Source organism: Brachycentrus maculatus, unplaced genomic scaffold (assembly GCF_059751285.1).
Source record: "Brachycentrus maculatus isolate JH-2025_06_01 unplaced genomic scaffold, ASM5975128v1 h1tg000324l, whole genome shotgun sequence".
NCBI lineage: Eukaryota > Metazoa > Arthropoda > Insecta > Trichoptera > Brachycentridae > Brachycentrus > Brachycentrus maculatus.
The window spans coordinates 274,359-294,839 of record NW_028281073.1 but is presented as its reverse complement, the minus strand read 5'-3'; the positions used below and the strand labels follow the sequence as shown (position 1 = coordinate 294,839).

At 29.8% G+C, this 20,481-nt stretch overlaps 2 protein-coding genes across 6 annotated transcripts in view; one reads left to right on the top strand and one right to left on the bottom strand.

Moving 5' to 3' along the window:
• LOC148304344 (adenosylhomocysteinase-like 1) overlaps positions 1 to 18,633 on the bottom strand; it is a 42,917-nt gene extending 24,284 nt beyond the window's left edge. The window contains exon 1 of the mRNA XM_088268471.1: positions 18,143 to 18,633. Within this exon, the coding sequence (XP_088124597.1) occupies positions 18,143 to 18,377 (235 nt within the window). The 5' untranslated portion in view covers positions 18,378 to 18,633. The remainder of the gene's footprint in view (positions 1 to 18,142) is intronic.
• An 893-nt stretch (positions 18,634 to 19,526) lies between these two features.
• The window catches only part of LOC148304337 (uncharacterized), a 101,343-nt gene continuing 100,388 nt past the window's right edge, over positions 19,527 to 20,481 (top strand). For 3 of the 5 annotated variants that reach the window (XM_088268481.1, XM_088268479.1, XM_088268482.1), the window contains exon 1: positions 19,727 to 19,827. The gene's annotated coding sequence lies outside the window, so the exon portion shown is untranslated. Of the gene's footprint in view, positions 19,646 to 19,726; positions 19,828 to 20,481 lie in introns of those variants that run through there. The other 2 variants (XM_088268483.1, XM_088268480.1) reach the window with 2 other exon arrangements.

The following is a 20,481-nucleotide window of genomic DNA, read 5'->3' as shown; positions in this document are numbered from 1 at the left end:
AATATTGAATTAGAGTGAAATAATCACTTATATTTATTTTTCCCCCTCGAAATCGAATATATATATATATATATATATATATATATATATATATATATATATATATATATATATATATATATATATATATATATATATATATATATATATATATATATATATATATATATATATATATATATATATATATATATATATATATATATATATATATATATATATATATATATATATATATATATATATATATATATATATATATATATATATATATATATATATATATATATATATATATATATATATATATATATATATATATATATATATATATATATATATATATATATATATATATATATATATATATATATATATATATATATATATATATATATATATAAACATATAAATAAATCCAAAAACCGATAAAGTAACGACTTATTTTAAGGATATTGTTATCAACTTGTCATAAATGATTCGTCACCCGCTTTACGAACAAAAGAAAAAATAAAATGCAAAATAACACATGCTGGAAAAATCCATTTCGTTCGGTCATCATACATATTATCCGGCGATGCATTGTCTCGATAATGTGGAATAACGACCAATTTGATACGGTAACCATATGGAAATACCGATCACCATATTATATCGTGGGTATACTGGCAAAAAACTTTAACTCCAAAATCTCTGTTTGAATAATCCCTGTTATTTTTTGGCATCTCATCAAAGATAAAAAAGAATATGGTAAAAAGATAATAAGTCTGGGCATTTACTGGATGACGATCGTCATAGGCTGGTTTAATTTATCACTTTACACACGAGTAACATTCACCAATTCTACCCATTATTGACAACCGCACTACTCAAATTCTTGGAAGTTCCATATACATATCGCTCACTCCTTTCAAGAACGTCATAAATCAAAAAACTTGATTTTTCAGGAGAACGTTTTTAAAGTTTAAAAATGTAACACAATGTATTAAAAATAAATATCAAGCCACTTATTGAACTTTTAACTATGCAACAGGTCGTTTTAGGTAAAACCTGAAGGTTTTTTCTCCATTTGAAAAATATTTAGTTTATTTAAAAACATAATTAAACAATACCTTTTCTTAAAAATGCAAAAACAACACTTTCTGCCCTGTAGCGGGTAAATATTAAATTAAAAATATTTTTTGCTGGGATATAGTACATTTTCTGGGCATTCCGAAAACATGCACAACTGAAAATTGACGAATTTTGATTTATGACGTTCTTGAAAGGAGTGAGCGATATATGAACCAATTTAGAAACATTGTTCTTGCATCACAAGAACTTCACAAGAGACATCTATTGGTGAGATGAAAATAAGCTTTTTACTGAGCAAAAAATTGGTCGCCAGCCCTGTAAATGTCCAGACTTCCATATTCTTCTTCATCTATGTTGAGATGTAAAAAATATATACATAAAAAATAACTCCTATAATTAGAGATAATCCAGATTTGTTAACAAGTATTTGGACACACTAAATTTTTGTGAATAATCCCTGTTGGGAGTTATGTTGAATTTACTTGTAAAACCACATAAGTATATATGACATTTCAAACTACTTCGTATATTTTGCCAATTTATAGAACGTTGAAAACTTTATAATATGCATCATCAAGTCAAAATTTTAATTTTAGTTAAGGTTTTTTGCCAGTATACCCACGATATTAGGTCCCAGTATTCGTTAAGTCGCAACTTTGTCGGGTTGTGGTCTTTTCAAGAACGTCATAAATCAAAAAACTTGATTTTTCACGAGAACGTTTTTTAAGTTTAAAATATAATACAATGTATTAAAAATAAATATCAAGCCACTTATTGAACTTTTTACTGTGCTACAGATCTTTTTAGGTGAAACCTGAAGGTTTTTTCTCCATTTGAAAAATATTAAGTATATTAAAAACAATAAACAATACCATTTCTTCAAAATGCAAAAACTACACTTTCTGCCCTGTAGCGGGTAAATATTAAGTTAAAAATATGCCTCTCTTGCTGGGATATAGTACATTTTCTGGGCATTCCGAAAACATGTATTAAATGTATAAAAAAAGAACTTCACCGATAAGACACACAAGGTGGCTTGGTGGGTCTCTGCAAAAAAAAGTTCTAAATATGTATACATTGTGATTTAAATAAATGCATACAAATAAAAACATGCACAACTGAAAATTTAGGTTTTTTTAATTTATGACGTTCTTGAAAGGAGAGAACAATTTTTTTTAAAGTATACACTAATTTTCACTTCCACTTTAAGTATATAAAGATGCCACGAGTCATATCAAAGGCGCTTTACAATTTACATTTTTTTGCAAAAAAAAAAAAAAAACGGCAGCATCAAGATGCGCAATCTAGGAGGCAGTGCTTAATATGTGGATATATATATATATATATATATATATATATATATATATATATATATATATATATATATATATATATATATATATATATATATATATATATATATATATATATATATATATATATATATATATATATATATATATATATATATATATATATATATATATATATATATATATATATATATATATATATATATATATATATATATATATATATATATATATATATATATATATATATATATATATATATATATATATATATATATATATATAACACATGTCGACCTCTTCGATACACTTCATTAAACGACATATCTCCAGTGCCTATAAATAAACTCTATCTATATGGGGAACGGAATAAATTCAATCAATTAACCAGCTGCCTGACATATCGCTCACTCCTTTCAAGAACGTCATAAATCAAAAATCGTCAATATACAGTTGTGCATGTTTTTGGAATGCCCAGAAAATGTACTATATCCCAGTAAAAGTAGCATATTTTTAACTTAATATTTACGTGAAAGTTTTGTTTTTGCATTTTGAAGAAATGGTATTGTTTAATTATTTTTTCAAATATACTTAATATTTTTCAAATGGAGAATAAACCTTCAGGTTTTACCTAAAAAGATCTGTTGGACAGTAAAAAGTTCAATAAAAGCCTTGATATTAATTTTTAATATATTGTTTTATATTTTTAAACTTTACAAACGTTCTCCTGAAAAATCAAGTTTTTTGATATATGACGTTCTTGAGAGGAGTGAGCGATATATAAAATAAAACCAATTCGGGGATCAAAAATAAATTATCGGAGAAGGTACTTTATGGAAAGGTATATATATATATATATGTAGTGATTAGTCATATTTTCTTATTTTGTTTTTACCTTATGTTTTTTATATTTTCTCATTTTTTATATTTTCTCATTTGTTTATTTTAAATATGCTTCTAACCTTATGTTTTTCTCATTTATTTCTTTTAAATATGCTTCTTATGCCTATTTATTATACCTGTTTATTGTTTTTATATTTTGCCATGTATTAGTATTAGTTTTGGTTATTTAAAAAAAAATCTTTTTTGTTACTTTATTATTTGTGTTCCAGTCTTGTTAACCTTAATCCCATGTCCCAAAATGAGAAATACAAATTACTCATCGGGAATATTATATGTATATATGACTTATGTGTGTCATATGTTTTGAAATAAATAAATAAATATACAATACAACACGAGTCCAAAAGACTCGATGAAAGCTGTCCCACCGCATTCCCAGATCTGATGCAGAAGCATCTAGGCATCCTGATGCTTCTGCATCACCTTCTCTTGCAAAGATTTTTTAAAACTAAGTTGCGAAATGTATTGAAAATATGTGTGGACCATAGACATCAACATATAGAGCCGCCGATAATTTAGCGATGTTACCAATATTAAAATTAGTCCATCGTTTCTGTGACGTCATTCATTACCAACTTACGAAAACAACGTATTCACGAAGGCGAATTTTCCACAAGAAAATGATGAATGAAAATATTGATTATATCGGCTGTTATAAACACAAAACGAGTTTAATACAATACTTTGTAGGTTGAGTATGTTAAATTAGATATTCCTCCCGTCTGATAATGATCCATTATATGATAAATAACTCCTATAATTGGAGATAATACTGTTTTGTTAACAAGTATTTGGACACACTCAGAATGTTGTAAATAAATAAATCATTATTATTCTTATATAAGGAATGTAGACGTCTTTATCAAATTTTATGATAAATAACTCCTATAATTGGAGATAATCCAGTTTTGTGAACAAGTACTTGGACACACTCCGAATGTTGTAAATAAATAAATCATTATTCCAGTGTCGGGTTGTGGTCCCGTGATTAGTGTCGCGGACTCTTAAGTCAGAGTTTCTCGGTTCGAACTCACTCTACCACAATTTGATACCTATTTCTAATAATGAGCTGCTTAGGCTCACAGAAATATGGTGAAATTGAAATATTTGTGTGAATAATAAAAACACAAATATTTCTATTTATTAAAAAACCATATAAATGTATATATATATATATATATATATATATATATATATATATATATATATGTAATAAAATAACTAGGTACCTACCTATACATTTTATTAAGTACTTACAAAAAGTACCTACATAAAACAGTTCTACCACCAGATGCCGCATGCGTCGCTCAGAATTAAACAAAAGACTTCCGATAATATTATAACTGTCAGAATCAGATAGATAGATAGATAGATAGATATAAAAATTATTATAAAGATAAATTAAGAATAAACTTTAATTACAAAGCAACACATTGTTTATTTTATTATTATACACCCACTTTACATATTATTTACACTTAATTTTCAAAAGGAAAATATTACCACGTTATAAAACGACAATTTTGTTAATTGGAAATGGATTATGAAACATTAGATGTATTAAAACAATTACTACAATATGTTCGGAGTGAGAGAGAAAAATTAGAAGATGATCAAAGAAGACGATTAGAATATAATCAAAGAAGACGTGGAAATCTAAGAACTAGTGATAAAATTAAAGATAAAAGTCCATGTAAGATTTGTGAAAATTTAAATAAGGGAACTCGATATCACCCTGAAGCAACGTGCTGGTTTAAAACAAAGGAGGATGATAAGATTAATAATAAAAATGAAGATTTACAAATTACACAGAAACAGTGCTTGAAGAATGAAAATAAAAATAATGTGGAAAAAATTTCTACAAAATATAAAATAAAATATACTCCAGAAAAGAAGAATTTCGAAGCAGATTGTATGAGCAGGAATCCAGTATTAGAATCGAAGGAAAATGCAAATGAACAATTAAAAGTTGTAAATTTGGTTAAATTAGAAGATATTTTAAAAGATCAGAATAAAAATGAAGACACACAAATAACACAGAAACAGTGCTTGAAAAATGAAAATAAAAATAAAGTAGAAAAAACTTCTACGAAAGATAAAATAAAATATACTCCAGGAAAGAAGAATTTAGAAGTAGATTGTCTAAGCAGGAATCCAGTTTTAGAATCGAATAAAAATGCAGATGAACAATTAAAAGTTGTACATTTGGTTATATTAGAAGATACTTTAAGAGATCTGAATAAAAATGAAGGAATTCAAAAGAAAAAAACAAACGGATTGAGAAAAACTGTGTCTACTTTAAAAGGGTCAAGAAGAAAAAAAAATACAAAAAAAAAGAAAGAAAAAAAAGAACGGAAAAAAGAAAAAAAAAAGAAAGAAAAAAAAACAAGAAAGAAAAAAAAGAAAGAAAAAAAAGAAGGAAAAAAGAGGAAAAAAAAAAAAAAACTTTATCATATCACTAAACTTATACAAGTCCATTCACTACAAGAAGATGATCCGGAGGACGAGTGAAAATTTTACTATGAATTTTCATCCCCAAGGGGGGAGATGTAATAAAATAACTAGGTACCTACCTATACATTTTATTAAGTACTTACAAAAAGTACCTACATAAAACAGTTCTACCACCAGATGCCGCATGCGTCGCTCAGAATTAAACAAAAGACTTCCGATAATATTATAACTGTCAGAATCAGATAGATAGATAGATAGATAGATATAAAAATTATTATAAAGATAAATTAAGAATAAACTTTAATTACAAAGCAACACATTGTTTATTTTATTATTATACACCCACTTTACATATTATTTACACTTAATTTTCAAAAGGAAAATATTACCACGTTATATATATATATATATATATATATATATATATATATATATATATATATATATATATATATATATATATATATATGTATATATATATATATATGTATATATATATATATATATATATATATATATATATATATATATATATATATATATATATATATATATATATATATATATATATATATATATATATATATATATTCTTATATAAGGAATGTAGACGTCTTAGTTTTGTAATTTTATCAACTGGGGATTTATATTCGTGCGACGAAAACCCAAAGACAACAGTTTTATCTGCCATCTGATAACAATTAATTTCCCCTCATTTAAAAACAATTATAGTATTAACTTTTGGGCCATCAATAAGGCTTTGGTACACAGTAGCTGATGCTAAATATGTTCGTATCTCACTCGTACAAAATATAGGGTATCATTACGTCTGTTTGCCAGAGAAGGAATTAATATTGTATTATATTATATTTGTATTGTATTTATATATATTAATTGTTAAAATCCAACACTGATTTTATGAGTCTAATAAATTGTATTTTACTGTTCAAAATGCATGAAAAATTCGTACAAAATATAGGGTATCATTACGTCTTTTTGCCAGAGAAGGAATTAATATTGTATTATATTATATTTGTATTGTATTTATATATTAATTGTTAAAATCCAACACTGATTTTATGAGTCTAATAAATTGTATTTTACTGTTCAAAATACATGAAAAATTCGTACAAAATAAAGGGTATCATTACGTCTTTGTGCCAGAGAAGGAATTAATATTGTATTATATTATATTTGTATTGTATTTATATATTAAATGTTAAAATCAAACACTGATTTTATGAGTCTAATAAATTGTATTTTACTGTTCAAAATACATGAAAAATTCGTACAAAATATAGGGTATCATTACGTCTTTTTGCCAGAGAAGGAATTAATATTGTATTATATTATATTTGTATTGTATTTATATATTAAATGTTAAAATCAAACACTGATTTTGATGAGTCTAATAAATTGTATTTTACTGTTCAAAATACATGAAAAATTCGTACAAAATATAGGGTATCATTACGTCTTTTTGCCAGAGAAGGAATTAATATTGTATTATATTATATTTGTATTGTATTTATATATATATATTAATTGTTAAAATCCAACACTGATTTTATGAGTCTAATAATTTGTATTTTACTGTTCAAAATACATGAAAAATTCGTACAAAATATAGGGTATCATTACGTCTTTTTGCCAGAGAAGGAATTAATATTGTATTATATTATATTTGTATTGTATTTATATATTAAATGTTAAAATCAAACACTGATTTTAATGAGTCTAATAAATTGTATTTTACTGTTCTAAATACATGAAAAATTCGTACAAAATAAAGGGTATCATTACGTCTTTGTGCCAGAGAAGGAATTAATATTGTATTATATTATATTTGTATTGTATTTATGTATATATTAAATGTTAAAATCAAACACTGATATTAATGAGTCTAATAAATTGTATTTTACTGTTCTAAATACATAAAAAATTCGTACAAAATATAGGGTATCATTACGTCTTTTTGCCAGAGAAGGAATTAATATTGTATTATATTATATTTGTATTGTATTTATATATTAAATGTTAAAATCAAACACTGATTTTAATGAGTCTAATAAATTGTATTTTACTGTTCAAAATACATGAAAAATTCGTACAAAATATAGGGTATCATTACGTCTTTTTGCCAGAGAAGGAATTAATATTGTATTATATTATATTTGTACTGTATTTATATATATATTAATTGTTAAAATCCAACACTGATTTTATGAGTCTAATAATTTGTATTTTACTGTTCAAAATACATGAAAAATTCGTACAAAATATAGGGTATCATTACGTCTTTTTGCCAGAGAAGGAATTAATATTGTATTATATTATATTTGTATTGTATTTATATATTAAATGTTAAAATCAAACACTGATTTTATGAGTCTAATAAATTGTATTTTACTGTTCAAAATACATAAAAAAAATTCGTACAAAATATAGGGTATCATTACGTCTTTTTGCCAGAGAAGGAATTAATATTGTATTATATTATATTTGTATTGTATTTATATATTAAATGTTAAAATCAAACACTGATTTTAATGAGTCTAATAAATTGTATTTTACTGTTCAAAATACGTGAAAATTTGTACAAAATATAAGGTATCATTACGTCTTTTTGCCAGAGAAGGAATTAATATTATATTATATTATATTTGTATTGTATTTATATATTAAATGTTAAAATCAAACACTGATTTTAATGAGTCTATTAAATTGTATTTTACTGTTCAAAATACATGAAAAATTCGTACAAAATATAGGGTATCATTACGTCTTTTTGCCAGAGAAGGAATTAATATTGTATTATATTATATTTGTATTGTATTTATATATTAATTGTTAAAATCCAACACTGATTTTATGAGTCTAATAAATTGTATTTTACTGTTCAAAATACATGAAAAATTCGTACAAAATAAAGGGTATCATTACGTCTTTGTGCCAGAGAAGGAATTAATATTGTATTATATTATATTTGTATTGTATTTATGTATATATTAAATGTTAAAATCAAACACTGATTTTATGAGTCTAATAAATTGTATTTTACTGTTCAAAATACATGAAAAATTCGTACAAAATAAAGGGTATCATTACGTCTTTGTGCCAGAGAAGGAATTAATATTGTATTATATTATATTTGTATTGTATTTATATATTAAATGTTAAAATCAAACACTGATTTTATGAGTCTAATAAATTGTATTTTACTGTTCAAAATACATGAAAAATTCGTACAAAATATAGGGTATCATTACGTCTTTTTGCCAGAGAAGGAATTAATATTGTATTATATTATATTTGTACTGTATTTATATATATATTAATTGTTAAAATCCAACACTGATTTTATGAGTCTAATAATTTGTATTTTACTGTTCAAAATACATGAAAAATTCGTACAAAATATAGGGTATCATTACGTCTTTTTGCCAGAGAAGGAATTAATATTGTATTATATTATATTTGTATTGTATTTATATATTAAATGTTAAAATCAAACACTGATTTTAATGAGTCTAATAAATTGTATTTTACTGTTCAAAATACATTAAAAAAATTCGTACAAAATATAGGGTATCATTACGTCTTTTTGCCAGAGAAGGAATTAATATTGTATTATATTATATTTGTATTGTATTTATATATTAATTGTTAAAATCCAACACTGATTTTATGAGTCTAATAAATTGTATTTTACTGTTCAAAATACATGAAAAATTCGTACAAAATAAAGGGTATCATTACGTCTTTGTGCCAGAGAAGGAATTAATATTGTATTATATTATATTTGTATTGTATTTATGTATATATTAAATGTTAAAATCAAACACTGATATTAATGAGTCTAATAAATTGTATTTTACTGTTCTAAATACATAAAAAAATACGTAGAAAATATAGGGTATCATTACGTCTTTTTGCCAGAGAAGGAATTAATATTGTATTATATTATATTTGTATTGTATTTATATATTAAATGTTAAAATCAAACACTGATTTTAATGAGTCTAATAAATTGTATTTTACTGTTCTAAATACATGAAAAATTCGTACAAAATATAGGGTATCATTACGTCTTTGTGCCAGAGAAGGAATTAATATTGTATTATATTATATTTGTATTGTATTTATGTATATATTGAATGTTAAAATCAAACACTGATATTAATGAGTCTAATAAATTGTATTTTACTGTTCTAAATACATAAAAAAATACGTAGAAAATATAGGGTATCATTACGTCTTTTTGCCAGAGAAGGAATTAATATTGTATTATATTATATTTGTATTGTATTTATATATTAAATGTTAAAATCAAACACTGATTTTAATGAGTCTAATAAATTGTATTTTACTGTTCTAAATACATGAAAAATTCGTACAAAATATAGGGTATCATAACGTTTTTGTGTCAGAGAAGGAATTAATATAGTAATATATGTATTTATATATTATTTCGACAGTCCCTACGTAAAGTACTCTATCTGCAAAACTGTTACTTTACAGGAGAGAGCTTAGAAGATTTTTTCAACGTATTCTTTTTTTATTAATTAACGGTTTTATCTGAAATTCTAAACTAGTATTATTCATTCAAATACACGATAAAATAATGTACTAAATCATGTTAAAACTTTATGCTTTGTCAAAATTATGTAGTTAGCGTTGTTAGAGTTCAGGTCATTTTGAAAATTCGATGTAGATGTAGCGTCTCATACGCCTGAAAACTAGGTGTATTTTATTTTGAATATTTTTTTTGTTTGTTTATATTTTTAGATAACGGTCAATTGATAACATACACCAAATATCTCAAAATTGACAAAAATGTAGTTAGAGCACTTTAAGCAAGGCACGTCGATTAATTGAATGTTAAAATCAAACACTGATTTTATGAGTCTACTAAATTGTATTTTACTGTTTAAAATACATAAAAAAATCGTACAAAATATAGGGTATCATTACGTCTCTTTGCCAGCTAAGGAATAAATTATTATTGTTTTATATTTAATTATTATATCGCTCACTCCTTTTAACAACCTCATATATGAAAAATCGTAAATTTTCAGTTGAACATGTTTTCAGAACGCCCAGAAAATGTACTATATCCCAGCAAAAGAGGCATATTTTTAACTTAATATTAATACAGGACAGAAACTGATGTTTTAGCATTTTGAAGAAAAGGCATTGTTTATTATTTTTTAAATATATTTTAAATGGAGAAAAAACCTTCAGGTTTTACCTGAAGTAACTTCCGCCTCCGTAGTGTAATGGTCAGCACGCTCGGCTACCGTTCTGGAGGTCCCGGGTTCGATTCCCAAGGGGGGTAAAATAAATATAAGTGATTTTTTCACTGTAATATTTATTCAAAATTACCATGAACTGGTACCTGAAGCGGAGGGCTGATCACCTTTCCTTCATGTATAAACGATCAAACACTGCGTTTATATGACACAGTGCCCTATGCACCATTGGGGTGCGGATAAGGGTTCTATTATTTTTATTATTGTTGACTTTTTTTAGGTTGCACAGTAAAAAGTATAATAAGTTGCTTGACGTTCTTGAAAGGAGTGAGCGATGTATAGAAAGATTTTTTTAACTCCTTTCCTATCAATGACTCCTTTTTTCAAAACCATATAATTATTTCGAAGAAAAACTTGTTTAGTCGATTCAAAAACGGTGTTTTAAGAGAAAAAATATTAAACCTTCTCTTCTGCCTTTGAAATGAGGCCGGCGCAGAAGGTAAAAATACCCTTTCCGCCTGAAACATCAATCGACCGAACGGGTAGAAATACCTTTCCCGTCCTTAGTGTGCTAATGATCGAGAGTAGCCGCGTTCATCTGGCGAAAACGAGATTAAAACGAGGTCAATTACTTGTGCATTAATTGACAATGCTCACAAACTATAAAATTTAAATATAGGGCAATGAATATTTATGGTAATCGGTCGAAACAGATTGATAATTAATTCAATTGCTTTGCGTTCGCCGCTCTGATGGTAAAAACGCACGACTAATTCAAACGATACCAACTTAATAAAAGTGCTTTTTACGACCTGCAGGCGTTAGGGACAAAGGTGTATAGTGTGTGCAAGGAAAGTGATGGTTTTTAACCGTTCCCTTCCGGTACTAAAATAAAACGCGCGTCCCGGTGTTGGGTAGTCATTACACAATAAAAAAAAAACGATTTTAAGTCGGAAAAATACGGACATTCATAGCTAATCCCCTTAATGAATTATAAATGAAGTCAAAAATTATAATAATTTAGATTTATTTGATAAAAACATTAAAAAAACATCTGGCAACGCTCACGGAGCAAGCATCTTGTCGGGAGCACAATAGCTACTGCCGCTAGCCAGAGAACATTGAGGTTTGAGCTCCTCACGCTTGCACAGTGCAAGTATGCAAGAATGAGATGCGAATACAATGTCGCGGTTCCCGCACACTCTTCACGCGCTGTTTATACGCGAATTTGTTTCCGATATTCACAAAATACCTCCGATGTACCCCATAAATTCTGATTATTATTAATATTATTTTTTAAATCAATGCGTGAATATGTTATGGAGGAATGCCTAAAATCTTAGCCTTGTATTTATTATATTTATAGAGATATTATGGTTATTAGAAGCAATGTGTACTAGGTACACAACACCGGGAAGGGTCACGCGCTGTTTATACACGAATTTGTTCCCTATATTCACAAAATACCTCCGATGTACCCGATAAATTTTAATTATTATTAATATTATTTTTTAAATGAATGCATACATATCGCTCACTCCTTTCAAGAACGTCATAAATAAAAAAACACAATTTTTCAGGAGATCGTTTTTAAAGTTAAAAAAATATAACACAATGTATTAAAAATAAAAATCAAGTCACTTATTAAACTTTTTACTGTGCAACAGATCTTTTTAGGTAAAACCTGAAGGTTTTTTCTCCATTTGAAAAATCTTTAATATATTTTAAAAAATAATTAAAAAAATACATTATCTTCAAAATGCAAAAACAACATTTTCTGCCCTGTAGCGGGTAAATATTAAGTTAAAAATATGCCTCTTTTGCTGGGATATAGTACATTTTCTGGGCATTCCAAAAACACGCACAACTGAAAATTGACGATTTTTGATTTTTGACGTTCTTGAAAGGAGTGGGCGATATGTCATGGAGGAATACCTAAAATCTTAGCCTTGTATTTATTATATTTATAGAGATATTGTGGTTATTAGAAGCAATGTGTTCAAGGTACACAACGCTACAGAACGTTAAAGAATTCAGTCATATTCTTTATTTCATCACGAAGTTTCACTTAAATCACGCAAATGGTGTTGTGCGCATTTTTTTATTAATATTTTTAGCCCTGATGAAATGTTCCCGCAATTCCTGGTAATTCATTTTAATTCATTTTAATTTATTTTAATTTATTCATAAGCTCGAAATACAGATCATCAAAACACAGATGGCGAAATGGAGTGTCATTAATTCAACTGTGTACAAAAATGGACACGGATTCAATCGTTCATTCTTTCGATAGGGTGAGGAGACCTATTATGGACAGTTCTAGGACTGTCCGTCGTAATGCCACACTGCTACTGCTGTTAGCACCGTCGCACATAGGGGCAAGATGACTCGAAAATCGGACACAATTCACTGAGTGCATTTGATACAATATTTTAGGTTTGACTTGATTAGTTACGGGTAAGAGTAATAAAACAACATAATTTTTTTGTTGTTATATCATGATTTTTTTTTAAATTTTGGTATGTAAAAAATATTATACAGTGCATTAAAATTTAAAAAATTAAATTAAAAAAAGCTAAACTGGCAGTGCACAACGGAGTCCTGGTTCCAACTCTAATGTATGGAAGTGAAACATGGAGTTGGTAAAAGAAGGATGAAAGTAGACTGAATGCAGTCGAAATGCGATCTCTCAGAAGAATGTGCGACAAAACGATGTATGATGGATGTGCGATTAGTGAAATAAGGAAGGAATGCAAAGCTGAGATAAGCATTATCGATAAAATTAAGAAAGGTGTGTTGAGATGGTTTGGACATGTGGAATGAATGAGTGACGAAAGAACGGTAAAACAAATCTATGAGGCGAATGTTAGTGGGAAAAGAAGCAGAGGAAGACCGAGAAAAACATGGCACGATCAGGTATGCCAAATACTTGAAAGTGGTCAGGTTAGGAGTCGTAACAATCGGCGGGTATGTATGAGGAGATGCATGAACGTGGAAGAGGCGAAGAATGTTTGCAAGGACAGAGTAATGTGGCGCTCTATTCTCTCTGCCTACCCCTGCGGGGAAGCGGCGCGATGGTTAGTTAGTTAGTTAGTTATTAAAAAAATCGGTGAAAAATCAAGTGACTAACTAGAGCAATGGGGGAAACAATGCACTGGTGTCTGTATTCAAGAAAAAATAATACCATATAGTCGTCTCTATTATTTCATTTTTGTATTTGTTTCCGATTTTCGAGTCATCTTGCCCCTATGTGGGTCGCGCCGTTTCACTGCATCGGTAGGCAGACAGGATGGAACGCCGCACTCGTCTGTCCTGACATAATACACTCATAGCTTCCTTTGGATGGCTTGGATGACTTGACTCTGGCCAATGTCTGTACACGACGGATTCTCCAGTTCTTTGGACACGTGGCAATGAGTGGTTGTGATCGGTAGCCTGGAGGGGAAGAGAGGGAGAGGAAGATCCCCACACGATGGACCGATGGAGTTAAGGCAGCAGCAGGCACCTCGGTGGTTAGAGCGCTACGTGCAGCGCAGTCAAGGGATAACTGGAGAAGAGTCATTGCTTCTAAAAGGGTCACAACCTAAGTAATGAGGAATAAGACGTAGAAGAAGCTTCGTCTACACTAATATATATATATATATATATATATATATATATATATATATATATATTTATATATATTTTTAGATGAGAGTTGCATTTATTATTTGCCTTGCTATATATATATATATATATATATATATATATATATATATATATATATATACAAGGTTTATAGATCAATTAGTGGATTTTTGTTTCTTCTAGCTAAGAACCTCTTGTATTTTAATCTGTGTTGGGAACAGGAGGGATAATCTAGTGTGGGCCAATCGGGAAATTGTCAGCATTTGCTCATTGCTGGGAGGAAACCACGTTGCACTCCTCAGGAGAAGCCGGACTGCTGACTGTCATCAGCAGACCTTCCGTTCCACTAGAAGAGAGTTCGGCATTTTGTGTCCAAATATTTGGGAAGTATATTTTCTAGAAATGGAAAGACTAATAATGTTGACGTGGTGAAACCACGTTTCTCCTCTAGCCTGGCAAAAATAATCAATTATCAATCGTTTAATTTAATTAGTCTTAGGTAAATTTTTTTTCTGTGCGCGCAAATATTTTTTATGGCCCCGACCTTTTATAATTTACCTGTCATAAAACTAAAATGTATTTAAAAGGTTTGAATCATAAAAAAACTGTCGCCAACCCGCTGGCCTTTGAGGGATAATAGATGTTTGCCGGCGGTCATTTATCCTAAGAGCATTCTTTATTATATTATAAATAAAATTAAGGCTAATTGATGTCTAGACGTTGAAAATTTTGGGGGTGGAAACAAGCGCACCGTCAGCCAATGAAAAATGGTTTCGAGGGCGTGATCTTCAAGGAGAGAAACCGAATATAACGGGAAGAAATCAGTGGGATCGATCTCTTGGAAGCCAACAGTTGGAAGGATCAGTTGGGAGGAATCAGTCGTAAAAGGAAAGACCGACCAGTCGGACTGGTCGGAATAATCACTTGGAAGTCGGGGACTTGGAAGCCAACAATTGGAAGGATCAGTTGGAAGGGATCCATCGGATCAGAGAAGACCGACCAGTCGGACTGGTCGGAATAGTCAGTTGGAAGAATCAGTCGGGAGAAATCAGTTGGAAGGGCATTATTTCGGGAAATCAGTGGGATCGAGGAGTTGGAAGGAGCAGTCGGGAGAGATCAGGGGGATCGAGCAGTCGGGAGAAATCAGTTAGAAGGAGCATACCTACACCAGGTTTTAAGACTTAAGTGAGGAGAAGAGCGGGAGCTCTACGCAGGGAGAGAGAAGATAGAAAAAAAGGAGTTACTCATCCGGAGTATCAAAAGCAAACCCACGCCGGGTCATAAGCCTCAAAATTAAGAGCTGAAGCTCTACTAGGAGAAGAAGAAGACAAGAAGCAAGAATCATCGCACGGCGGCCCGTCATAAGAAGAACCTCATCCCAGCATCCAACGGCGCAGCTTTTTTTCACAAAGAATCACGGCCACCCCAGCATCATGGCGCATCTTTTCCACCAAAGGTTAGAATAAGTTTAATTTAAGATAGGATTAATTAATTTTAAGCTAATTTAAGATAGTGAATAAGATTAGTTTAAGTTAAAGTCGCTTTCGTATAATTTTTATATTTTTAATTAAATCAATTTAAGTATATTTTTTGTGCTGAATTTTCTTTCATCTCCCTACCCCTCTTTCTAATATTCCCAGGGTATATCAGCTTGATAAGGTGGGCGACGTCAATGTTATAGAAAGGAGAGTGCATACTAAGAACAGAGTTAATGGTATCAGTTTTAGCAAATACAAACTTATCAGCGAAAGCTAAACTGGCAGTACACAATAGAGTCCTGGCACCAACTCTAATGCATGCAAGTGCAGCATAGAGTTGGAAAAGAAGGATCAGAGTAGACTGAATGCAATCGAAATTCGATCTCTTATGGTAGTGCGACAAAACCATGTATGGTAGGTGTTCGAATAGTGAAATAAGGAAAGAACGCAAGGCTGAGATAAGCATTATGGATAAAATTAAGAAAGGTGTGTTAAGACGGTTTGGGGATGTGGAACGAATGGTCGAAGAAAGAACTGCCATTAATAGCCATGGTATGATTCAGGCTGTCCATAACTGTGCCAGTGACCAAAAAGGGTGCTGCCATCTTATAAACCTCGCTTTTTAATTGGCGGGCTGTTAATACCGTCTCGTTAATATCCATTGGCAATTTGAACAGTCAGTAATTGTTTATTTTACTGCAGGCAACACCATTTCGGCTGCAGATAAAATATAAACAATAACGAAAATTTAAACAGTGTGGTTCGTTACAAAAATGAATTGATGTCGTTATGATAAGTAGGTTAATATGTAAATCTAAGAGAAATATGCGAGATGGAAGATGGAGAATGGAGCCTTCCAGACTCCCTTACCTCAAGAGAGACGATGTTCGTCACAAACCTCCACTGTGCTGATGTTACCCTGGTACATTTGATTTTATTTTATAACTAACTAACCATCACGCCGCTTCCCCGCAGGGGTAGACAGAGATAATAGAGCGCCACATCGATCAAAAATCGTATTAAATATCAGGTTATTAAGGAAAATATCAAAAATGAAAGAGAATTAGTGGAAAATATAATGAAATAAAGGTTGCAACATTTTGAGTGTGTCCAAATACTTGTTCACAAATCTGGAATATTTCCAATTATAGGAGTTATTTTTCATATTATTTTTTAACATCTCATCAAAGATGAAGAAGAATATGGAAGTCTGCGCATTTACGGGGCTGACGACCGTCATAGGCTGGTTTAAGTGATCACTTTACACACGTATAACATTCACCAATTCTACCCATTATTAACAACCACATTTTATTTTTTTTAAATTATTTAACGTCCAAGTGAATCTGAAATATAGCTACGGCTTATGCAACACCGCTTATCATGTCCCTACTCAGGCTTCAACTTTTGTTTCATAGCCTATGCATACTCGTGAGTGGATTTACTCTTTATGTTTAAAGTTACTATAATTTCATGTAATTCATGAGTGAAAATTCTAGGCAAAAACATTAGCAAGCACACTACTAAAATTCTTGGAAGTTCTATATATATGAACCCATTTTAAAACATTGTTCTTGAATCACTAGAACTTCACTAGAGACATCTATTGATGAGATGAAAACTATGCTTAAATGCCCTACTAAACGTAAATGCACCGACTTCCATATTCTTCTTCATCTTTGATGAGATGTCAAAAAATAATATGAAAAAAATAATAATATGAGAAATAAAGGTTGGAAATAAAAAGTTGAAACTAAACGGTAGATTGAAGGTGAATATCAAAACAAGAGAATGGTGGAAAAATACAACTGATATTTGCAGCCTTGGTTTGTATGTTAGGGTCATAGAGCTGTTGGGATAAGAATTAAAAGGGAATTTGTGACGCCTGTTCGTGTCACTGATCCAAAACATTAGTTATAATCGTATTCTCTTGACTTCGATACAAATTCGCAAAAATACGAAAAAGAATCTCCATGTGTCCGTGACAGCTTTACAGCCTTATTGTAACTGTTTAGTAGTGGATAATTGTAACTGTTCTAACCTGTATATGAAGCCGAGCTGTAGGAATCCGCAGACGATGCGGAAAGCGACCTGCTCCTGTACCTTGCGGCCTTTTTCAGTGCTCCAGACTTGTCCATCTTATTCCTTCCAGCAAATGCGGCCGATCCATCCATCGATTTGACGGCAGACCCAGGATCGGTGACAGGACTATCACAAACCGACGCCAAGTTATTGACGTGCTTCTCCCCCGAGCCAGCTTCAGCGGATTCCGCCATAATTTAGGCTAATTTGGACAAAAACACCAACAAAACGCCGCACGACCAGACACGAGAACTTCACCGAAAAACCGTAATTTTTGTCCGAATTTACACATCTAGCAACCGTTTAGCTTGTTAATGGACCGCCCGAAGTTCGCACTAGTTAGTCCTAATTATATATTGAATAAATTGTAGAAATTATCTGCAGATATTCGGAAGAATTCAGATCGATCCAGTGTTATGTGTTATGTGTTATGGTCGCGAAAGAAATGTCAATTGTCAATTTTAGTCATAGACTAAATGTAACATGGATCGCAACCTTACAACATACGGACCTTGTACAATTCTGTTGGATGAGAAAGATGGCGCACTACAAATTACATTCTGTCTCTTTTTAACAATTTAAGGACAAGACCCTCACTCACTTTAAAAATAATTCAAAAATACCCTCATCCTCACCCGGTGGCGCATAGGGCACTGCATTATATAAACGCAGTGTTATCTTGATCGTTAACACATGAAGAAAAGGTAATCAGCCCTCCGCTTCAGGTACCAGTCCAGGGTAATATTAAATAAATATTAAAGTGAAAAAAATCACAATCAAATAATATTTATTTGACCCCTTCCCATGGGAATCGAACTTGGGACCTCCAATAGGGTAGCTGAGCGTTCCGACTATTACACTACGGAGGCGGTAAAATAATAGTTTTAAAATAACAATTAATTTTTTTATTTAAATTCTTCCTATCATTATTTCAGTTTTTACAAGCTAAAGTACAAATAATGTCAATAGTAGTGAAAAATACGCCATATAATTTTTATAAACGATCTGCATCGAATCTTGAACTCTGTAAATAAACGGTTGTATATTATATTTTCTCTAGCATAGAAACCATCTAGAGATTATAAATTGATTCCCAGCTGGTACATCATTAAAAATTAAAAATTTAATTTGTCATTATGAAATACCAAATCAAATATAAAACTGATCACCTCACCTTCATGTATTTCACGACCAAGATAACACTGCATTGCATTGCAAAGTGCCCTGTAAACTACTGAATATACGCGCATTGACTCTAAAAATTTATATCATTATTTCTCATTTTTAACAACTAACCCCGTTTTTCAAGAATATCTCTAATACAATTTTAAAAAAATAACGTCACCTATCCACCAATTTTCCTACATTGTAGAAGCGTTTATATTTATTTATTCCTATATGGCATATATCGTGCTGCGTAAGGATTTCCTCAGTTATACTTGATTTTTCACAATAATATAAGGTAATAAATATTTATATCCATTATTATACTAAATAAAAAAACAAAGTTTCCAATAAATTGTTGCCCTGTTGAACGGATCGCCATTATTGCTGGCGACACATAAACTTTAACCTTCATTTCTGTTTTTGACGGCTCGAATTTGTTGTCTGACAAACATTTATATGCTTAAAGTTGTTACGAAGGTAATGAATTTGATACAATTATTTAAAAATATAAACATAATAAAATATTCATTTGACAAACGCGATATATTGACTAGCTTGCGCCCGCCTATGACCTTTGCTGGCATTTTTTTGTGATAGGTGTTGCTTAGTTATTTTTGAAATAGTTTTATTATTATTAGTATTTATCGTTGTATTATTTACTTCATTCCGTTTACGATATTTATTTCCTTTTTAAAAAACGTTTTACATTCTTATTTTTATTATCGTCCCTCAGCTACACCACAAATTCGCCAAATACATTTTTTTAAATAAAACAATTTCGTTAAGTTTCTAATAAAGTTGGATTCTGTTATTACGATATTTATTTCGCAGTTATCTAAGCAAAATAGTGTTGTGGTGCCAGCCCTAATGTATGGAAAGAAACATGAAGTTTGTAAAAAATACGTAATCTCTCAGGCTCAGGCTCTATGTGTGGTAAAATGTTAGCAAAATCAACCCTAAATTATTATATTTATTTTATTTTATTTTTATTTTATTTACAGCCTTTAACAATATTAACAAAATATGTACAATAAGGGCGTTTGTGCACTATACGGAATTACACGGAATTTTACTGTCCGGCACGTCAGTTAGCATATAAACCGGATGATTGGCTTGTGCTTCTGTCCATCT